General features: G+C 39.2%; 1 protein-coding gene across 1 annotated transcript in view; it reads right to left on the minus strand.

Moving 5' to 3' along the window:
• Positions 1-5,613, minus strand: part of LOC128636596 (uncharacterized) — a 41,858-nt gene extending 36,245 nt beyond the window's left edge. The window contains exon 1 of the mRNA XM_053689590.1: positions 5,304-5,613. Within this exon, the coding sequence (XP_053545565.1) occupies positions 5,304-5,613 (310 nt within the window). The remainder of the gene's footprint in view (positions 1-5,303) is intronic.
• Positions 5,614-9,809: the final 4,196 nt, after the last annotated feature.

Here is a 9,809-nt window from a genome sequence, read left to right on the forward strand (position 1 = left end):
TGCTCAGCAAAAAAGTTTGCAAACATCAAAGAAAAACAGCAGGCACTCTCCGTTTAAATCAACAATATTTAATAGTGACGTTTCTGTGTTTTACCCCCGTCTTCAGACTGACATACAGTGCATAAAATCAAGTGGATACTTATACCTACTTACCCCTATGCTTTCAAATTAATCAATTAACCCACCTTGTGCATCTCTCAGATGCAAGTGCCAGGCGCATAGAATACGTCATCATAAAGAAGACACCGCTCGTTGTCAGGCACCACCACCGGAAATGTCAATCACCATATGTTGCTAACCCAGCGCATATCCGTCATTAGAGACGCCGTCTGTTGATAGGGAGCACTTCGCTCGGTGATTGCATCTTCACCTTACTAGTGTGACAATCTGTGTGAATAAAAGCAAAAGCAATATAAAACCAAAAATGCATTATGTCACAATTATGTTTAACATAACTATGCTCAATCTATACAATCATCCCTCTCTTAACCTCTATACATTACTACCGGTGTGAGCACCACTGAAACATCCAGGCTTACATGTATTCATACAGAGTATCATCGCCTATTCATCTTGCTACAACCAGTAGTAATTATAGGACAAGATTCATAAGACAAAATTTAAGTTAAGATACACATGCTCTTAGGATAATGCATATTAACAAAATGCTAATAAAATGCTGATTTATAGAGAAGGCATATCACTATAAAATACATATGTTCAGAAGTATGTTCTTAAAGGGATAATTCATTGACAAACTATATATTATGTCTTTATTAAGATTATATACACACTTATTAGAGAACAACCATTACAATCTATCCCTACTGCACAACTTTTTACAGAAAAACTATTTAGGGAGAAAAATTAAACACATAGGTACATTTTCTTATTACTTCCCATTACTGATTCAAAAGAAGCATTGCCATTCTATTTTCACATTTAAACCCTTTGGTGTTAGGGTATTTAACTCATATGTCCATCTCGCTTCTTTTTGTAATAGGGTTTTATCCCTATCACCCCCTCTCCTGGGGTTAGGGACATGATCTATCAATGTATAGCGAAGATCAGATACATTGGCCCCTAGTTATCAAGCCGTCAACCGCAAATACGCTGGAATTCCGCAGCGTATTTGTGGCGAGGCTGATTCGCCTTAGTTATCAAGCCCTACACACCGGCAAAAGTAGAATTTAGTGACGTAAGCTTCGATCCGTCGGACTCAGTCCGACACAGATCGATTCTTACGTCACTCCAGATGTTCCGAACACAAGTTCGGCACAATCTGACTACTTTTGCTAGTTATCAAAAAACTAGCAGGTACGCTCGGCACTTTTCCAGCCCAGCGTACCTGGTTTTCAATCCGCCGCCTTGGAGGTGGCGGATCCCATAGGAATCAATGGGAGTCTGACCATAGCGAAAGTTCATGTTCGCTGCTGCCCGACATCCCATTGATTCCTATGGGACGTGTGTACACCTAACACCCTAACATGTACCCCGAGTCTAAACACCCCTAATCTGCCCCCCTACACCGCCGCCACCTACATTAAACATGCTAACCCCTAAACTGCCGCTCCCGGAGCCCACCCCCACTATAATAAATGTATTAACCCCTAAACCGCCGCTCCCGGACCCCGCCGCCACTATAATAAATGTATTAACCCCTAAACCGCTGCCCCCGGACCCCGCCGCCACCTACATAATACCTATTAACCTCTATCCTGCCCCCCCTATACCGCCGCCACCTATAATAAATTTATTAACCCCTATCCTGCGGATCCCGGACCCCGCCGCAACTAAATAAATTGTTTAACCCCTAAACTGTCGCTCCCGGACCCCGCCGCCACCTTTATTAAACTTATTAACCCCTAATCTGCCCCCCTACAACGTCGCCACCTATAATAAATTTATCAACCCCTATCCTGCCCCCCCTACACCGCCGCAACCTATAATAAAATTATTAACCCCTAAACACTAACCCTAACACCCCCTATCTTAAATATTAATTAAATACATCTAAATAAATATAACTCTTATTAAATTAATTATTCCTATTCAAAACTAAATACTTACCTGTAAAATAAACCCTAAGATAGCTACAATGTAATTAATAATTACATTGTAGCTATCTTAGGATTTATATTTATTTTACAGGTAACTTTGTATTTATTTTAACTAGGTACAATAGTTATTAAATAGTTATTAACTATTTAATAACTACCTAGCTAAAAGAAATACAAAATTACCTGTAAAATAAATCCTATCCTAAGTTACAACTAAACCTAACACTACACTATCATTAAATAAATTAAATTAATTAACTACAAGTAGCTACAATTAAATACAATTAAATAAACTAACTAAAGTACAAAAAATAAAAAAAACTAAGTTACAAAAAATAATAAAATATTACAAGATTTTTAAGCTAATTACACCTAATCTAAGCCCCCTAATAAAATAACAAAGCCCCCCAAAATAAAAAAATGCCCTACCCTATTCTAAATTAAAAAGTTTACAGCTCTATTACCTTACCAGCCCTTAAAAGGGCCTTTTGCGGGGCATGCCCCAAAGTAAACAGCTCTTTTGCATGTAAAAAAAAATACAACCCCCCAACATTAAAACCCACCACCCACATACCCCTACTCTAACCCACCCAAACCCCCCCTTAAAAAAACCTAACACTAACCCCCTGAAGATCATCCTACCTTTAGCCGTCTTCAGCCAGCCGACCACTGATGGAACAGAAGAGGACATCCGCAGCGGCCGAAGTCATCATCCAAGGGGAGCTGAAGAGGTCTTCCATCCGATAGAAGTCTTCATCCAGGCGGCGTCTTCAATCTTCAACCATATGGAGCGGAGCCATCTTCAAAGCAGCCGACGTGGAGCCATCTTCATCCACCGATGCCTACTCGCCGAATGAATATTCCTTTAAGTGACATTATCCAAGATGGCGTCCCTCAAATTCCGATTGGCTGATAGGATTCTATCAGCCAATCGGAATTAAGGTAGGAAAAATCTGATTTGCTGATCCAATCAGATTAAGCTAGCATTCTATTGGCTGATCGGAACAGCCAATAGAATGCAAGCTCAATCTGATTGGCTGATTTGATCAGCCAATCAGATTTTTCCTACCTTAATTCCGATTGGCTGATAGAATCCCATCAGCCAATCGGAATTCGAGGGACGCCATCTTGGATGACGTCACTTAAAGGAATATTCATTCGGCGAGTAGGCGTCGGTGGATGAAGATGGCTCCGCGTCGGCTGCTTTGAAGATGGCTCCGCTCCGCTCCGGATGGATGAAGATTGAAGACGCCCCCTGGATGAAGACTTCTATTGGATGGAAGACCTCTTCAGCGCCCCTTGGATGAAGACTTCGGCCGCTGCGGATGTCCTCTTCTGTTCCATCGGTGGTCGGCTGGCTGAAGACGGCTAAAGGTAAGATGATCTTCAGGGGGGTAGTGTTAGTTTTTTTTAAGGGGGGATTGGGTGGGTTAGAGTAGGGGTATGTGGGTGGTGGGTTTTAATGTTGGGGGGGGTTTATTTTATTTTTACATGCAAAAGAGCTGAATACTTTGGGGCATGCCCCGCAAAAGGCCCTTTTAAGGGCTGGTAAGGTAATAGAGCTGTTAACTTTCGTAATTTAGAATAGGGTAGGGCATTTTTTTGGGGGGGCTTTGTAATTTTATTAGGGGGCTTAGATTAGGTGAAATTATCTTAAAAATCTTGTAATATTTTATTATTTTTTGTAACTTAGTTTTTTTTTATTTTTTGTACTTTAGTTAGTTTATTTAATTGTATTTAATTGTAGGTATTTGTAGATAATTAATTTAATTTATTTAATGATAGTGTAGTGTTAGGTTTAATTGTAACTTAGGTTAGGATTTATTTTACAGGTAATTTTGTATTTCTTTTAGCTAGGTAGTTATTAAATAGTTAATAACTATTTAATAACTATTCTACCTAGTTAAAATAGATACAAAGTTACCTGTAAAATAAATATAAATCCTAAAATAGCTACCATGTAATTATTAATTACATTGTAGCTATCTTAGGGTTTATTTTACAGGTAAGTATTTATTTTTAAATAGGAATAATTTAGTTAATGATAGTGTAGTGTTAGGTGTAATTGTAACTTAGGTTAGTTTTTATTTTACAGGTAAATTTGTATTTATTTTATCTAGGTAGCTATTAAATAGTTATTAACTATTTAATAGCTATTGTACCTAGTTAAAATAAATTAAAATTTGCTTGTAAAATAAAAATAAATCCTAAAATAGATACAATATAGTTATTAGTAATATTGTAGCTATATTAGGGTTTATTTTATAGGTATTTAGTTTTAAATAGGAATAACTAATTTAATAAGAGTGATATTTATTTAGATTTATTTAATTAATATTTAAGTTAGGGGGGTGTTAGGGTTAGGGTTAGGGTTAGACTTATGTTTAGGGGTTAATAATTTTATTACAGGTTGCGGCGGTATGGGGGGGCAGGATAGGGGTTAATAAGTTTAATATAGGTTGCAGTGGGGTCCGGGAGCGGTGGTTTAGGGGTTAAACAATTTATTTAGTTGCGGCGGGGTACGGGATCGGCAGGATAGGGGTTAGTAAATTTATTATAGGTGGCGGCGGTATAGGGGGGGCAGGATAGGGGTTAATAGGTATTATGTAGGTCGCGGCGAGGTCCGGGAGCGGTGGATTAGGGGTTAATCAGTTTATTAGAGTGGCGGTGGGCTCCGGGAGTGGCGGTTTAGGGGTTAATACATTTATTATAGTTGCGGCTGGGTCTAGGAGCGGCGGTTTAGGGGTTAATAACTTTATTTAGTTGCGGGGGGCTCCGAGGGCGCCGGTATAGGGGGTAGAACAGTGTAGTTTAGTGTGAGTGCTTAGTGACAGCTTATCAATAAAGCTGGGAAAAAGCCGAAGAGCAGCGAGATCGGATGAGTGATAACTATCACAATCCGCTGCTCATCGCCCCGTACTTGGTGTGCGGCTTTTTGACAGCTTTTTTTGATAACTTTGGCGAGCGTATTCAGGTCCGCGGCGGCGATGTGAGGCGAGCTTAGGCGAGCGTATTGGGCCGGTGATGGCAGGTAAGTAGACACTGATAACTAGAGGCCAAAATGTCCACTCTGTAAAAAATGTCGAGCCACAGGTTGATCCGACTCCTGATTTTTAATTGCTGCTCGGATAGAGCTCCTGCCTACACGGCAGTGCAGTAGATATACCACATGACTAGTGGTACATGTCATCCTATATTTATGAACATATTTCTTTCTGTTCCTAGGATGATGGAAAAACTGACCTGTAATCATCCCGTTGCATGTGGTACACCCACTGCATTTGAAGCATCCAGGTTTAGCCTCTTCCAGCCACGTTCTGGTTGTGTAGCAGTGTATAGGATCTGTTAACTGTAATATATCCTTCAGTGATCTCCCCCGTCTATAACCTATCTTTGGTATCCCCATCCCCTTGAAAGGGAGGGTCTCTTCCGTGCTCAATATCTTCCAATTTTCTTTGAGGATTACATTCAGGCCATTTTTGTCTGCCGCATAAGTGGTTACCATAGTCATTTTCTCCAGATCTTCTTCTATGATCCCTTGTGTTTCTTCCATCACTCTTCAATTCACCTCTGTTATATGTTGTTGTAATAGTTGATTGCGATATCCCCTCTTTAGAAAACGACTCCTCATCTCATTAGTTTGTTTCTCCGCTCTGTTCTTATCAGAATTATTCCTTCTCACCCTTACAAACTGGAATTTCGGTAATGCCTTCTTGAGTGCTGGAGGGTGACATCTTGTTGCTTCAAGGAGGGAGTTTCTGTCTGTTGGTTTACGAAACAAGGTGGTACCCAATCTACCTTCATCTCTATAGATTTTTAAATCTAAGAACTCTATTTCCTCTTGGCTCCGATTCATCTTGAATTTTAGTGTAGCATGCTCTGTATTTAGTTCATTGAACCAGATAAGGAGATCTTCCTCATTCCCAAACCAAATTATTATGAGATCATCTATGAATCTCTTGAAGTATATTATTTCTTCTCTCTTGAAACATCCTGTACCATTACTCTCAAATTCCGACATAAAAAGATTTGCATAGGATGGGGCCACATTGGACCCCATCGCTGTCCCCATTAATTGTTGGTAATACTGTTGCTCAAACCTGAAGTAGTTCTTCTTTAGGCAGGTGTCCAAGAGGTCCAGGATGAACTCTATAGGTGGTCCTACGTAAGGATATCTCAGAAGTTGCTTTCTTATCGCTGCCAATCCCTCGTAGTGGGGTATCACTGTATATAGGCTAGTGACATCTAATGTCACTAGCCATTCCCCAATTTTTAAAGGGATTTCTGTCAGAGTCCTGATCACATCATTTGAATCTTTAATATAGGTCTCCATGTTCCGAACCAGTGGTTGTAATAGGCTGTCTATATATATAGCCAGAGGCTGTAGTAGTGAGTCTACGGCCAAGACAATCGGTCTGCCGGGTGGTCTCTCCATGCTTTTATGCACTTTAGGGAGTGTATAGAAGATAGGTGTTTTTGGATAATCCTTAATCAAATACTTCAATGTATTCTGATCTATTAGATCGTTATTCAGGGCTTCCTAGAGGTATTTCTTTCTTAAACCTCATAGTAGGATCTCTGGGTAGTTTTGAATATACATTTACATCATTAAGTTGAGTCAGGATTTCCTCCCTATAATACGCATAATCCAACAAAACAATTGCACCTCCCTTATCCGCTCTCCTGATCACAATTATTTTGTCTTGAGCCAGGTTCCTCATAGCTTCCCTTTCTTTTTTTGTTAAATTAAATCTCACCTGCTGTTGTTGCCTCTTAATGGAATCCTGCATATCCTTTTCCAGTACTTTACAGAAGGTCTGTATGTTTGGGTTATTACTCTTAGGGTCAAATGTACCCTTCTTCTTAAAGCCCACAGGTTGTTCAATTTTGCTTGGACCAAAGAATTCCTTTAATCTTAACGACATTTGAAACCTTTGTATATCAACATGTAGATCAAAATAATCTGTTAGTCTTGTTGGTACGTATGGCAGTCCTTTTTCCAAAAGCGACCTATCTGCTTCTGATAGTGTCCTCTGACTTATATTGATAATAATATTATCCTCTAGCGTCTCTGCCGTGGTGTTCTTCCCCTTGTATTGCCCCCTCCTTGCGTGGGGAAGTCCCCTCCGGCGTTTTTTGATCTGGTAATGATCCCTTCCTGATACTGTGTATCACCTTGGATCCTCCTCTCTGTTGTATTATCCGAATCCGTTCCTGAACCTGAACTATCCACCATAGTTAGGTTAGCTGGTCTTCTTGCTCTAAACCTCCTTGGGCGATATTCACGTATGCGTTGCCGTTCTTCTGGCTTTAGAGTCCACTTATAGACCTTCCTCTCACGATAATCCTCTTGTACTGTTTCAATTTTTTTATGTTTGAAAGCTGTCAATTCTTTTTGATACTGGTCCAATTGCGTTTGTAACTTATCTGTCCAGTCTTCCTCGCCCCTCTGTGTTAGTATTTCATCATTCTCTGTAGTGTATGTCTCAATCTCTATTTTTACTTGTGAAATAAGGCTTCTCACCTCCTGTATAACCAATAGAATTCGGTCTAGTGCACACTTATTTAAGATGTTGCACCATCTTTCACAAAAACTGGGATTATTCCTCCCCAGTGTTGGGACATTTTTTATTCTAAACCCTCTGGGTATGAATCTCTTGCAGTAGTATTCTGAGAGATACTGTCTGTGCAACTCCAGATCTTTTTCTCTTTTCTTGAGTTTAAAGGACCAATCAACACATTAGATTTGCATAATCAACAAATGCAAGATAACAAGACAATGCAATAGCACTTAGGGGCCTAGTTATCAAGCCGTCAACCTCAAATACGCTGGAATTCTGCATCGTATTTGTGGCGAGGCTGATACGCCTTAGTTATCAAAGGCTCGAGACCGGCAAAAGTAGAATTTTGTGACGTAAGCATCGATCCGCCGGACTCAGTCCGACACAGATCGATTCTTACGTCACTCCAGATGTTCTGCACACAAGTGCGGCACATTCTCACTACTTTTGCTAGTTATCAAAAAACTAGCAGGTACGCTCGGCACTTTTACGGCCCAGCGTACCTGGTTTTCAATCCGCCACCCCTGGAGGCGGCGGATCCCATAGGAATCAATGGGAGTCTGACCATAGCGAAAGTACAAGTTCGCTGCTGACAGACATCCCATTGACTTCTATGGGAGCTGTCTACACCTAACACCCTAACATGTATCCCGAGTCTAAACACCACTAATCTGTCCCCTCTACACCACCGCAACTAAATAAAGTTATTACCCCCTAAACCGCCGCTCCCGGAGCCCACCGCAAGCTACTCTATACATATTAAGCCCTAAACCGCCGCTCCCGGAGCCCACCGCAACTATAATAAATGTATTAACCCCTAAATCGCCGCTCCCTGAACCCGCCGCAACCTATATTAAATGTATTAACCCCTATCCTGCCCCCCCTACACCGTCGCCACCTATAATAAATTTATTAACCCCTAATCTGCCCCCCCTACACCGTCGCCACCTATAATAAATTTATTAACCTCTATCCTGCCCCCCACTACGCCGCCGCCACTGTAATAAAATTATTAACCCCTAAACCTAAGTCTAACCCTAACGCCCCCCTAACTTAAATATTAATTAAATAAATCTAAATAAATTAACTCTTATTAACTAAATGAATCCTATTTAAAACTAAATACTTACCTTTAAAATAAACCCTAATATAGCTACAATATAAATAATAATTATATTCTAGCTATCTTAGGATTTATATTTATTTTACAGGTACCTTTCAATTTATTTTAACTAGGTACAATAGCTATTAAATAGTTATTAACTATTTAATAGCTTACCTAGCTAAAATAAAGAGAAATGTACCTGTTAAATAAATCCTAACCTAAGTTACAATTACACCTAACACTACACTATACTTTAATAAATTATTCCTATTTAAAAATAAATACTTACCTGTAAAATAAACCCGAAGATAGCTACAATATAATTAATAATTATATTATAGCTATCTTAGGATTTATATTTATTTTACAGGTAACTTTGTATTTATTTTAGCTAGTTAGAATAGTTATTAAATAGTTATTAACTATTTAATAACTACCTAGCTAAAAGAAATACAAAATTACCTGTAAAATAAATCCTAACTTAAGTTACAATTAAACCTAATACTACACTATCATTAAATTAATTAAATAAACTACCTACAAATAACTACAATTAAATACAATTACATAAACTAACTAAAGTACAAAAAATAAAAAAAGCTAAGTTACAAAAAATAAAAAAATAAGTTACAAACATGTTAAAAATATTACAACAATTTTAAGCTACTTACACCTAATCTAAGCCCCCTAATAAAATAACAAACCCCCCAAAATAAAAAAATGCCCTACCCTATTCTAAATTAAATAAATTTCAAAGCTCTTTTACCTTACCAGCCCTTAAAAGGGCCATTTGTGGGGGCATGCCCCAAAGAAAACAGCTCTTTTGCCTGTAAAAGAAAAATACAACCCCCCCCAACATTAAAACCCACCACCCACATACCCCTAATCTAACCCAAACCCCCCTTACAAAAACCTAACACTAATCCCCTGAAGATCATCCTACCTTTAGTTGTCTTCACTCAGCCGAGCCACCGATGGAACTGAAGAGGACATCCGGAGCGGAAGAAGTTAATCCTCCAAGCCGCGCTGAAGAAATCTTCCATCCGATGAAGTCATCATCCAGGCGGCGCTGAAGAAAAGTCT

Source organism: Bombina bombina, chromosome 7, assembly GCF_027579735.1.
Source record: "Bombina bombina isolate aBomBom1 chromosome 7, aBomBom1.pri, whole genome shotgun sequence".
NCBI classification, from domain to species: Eukaryota; Metazoa; Chordata; class Amphibia; order Anura; family Bombinatoridae; genus Bombina; species Bombina bombina.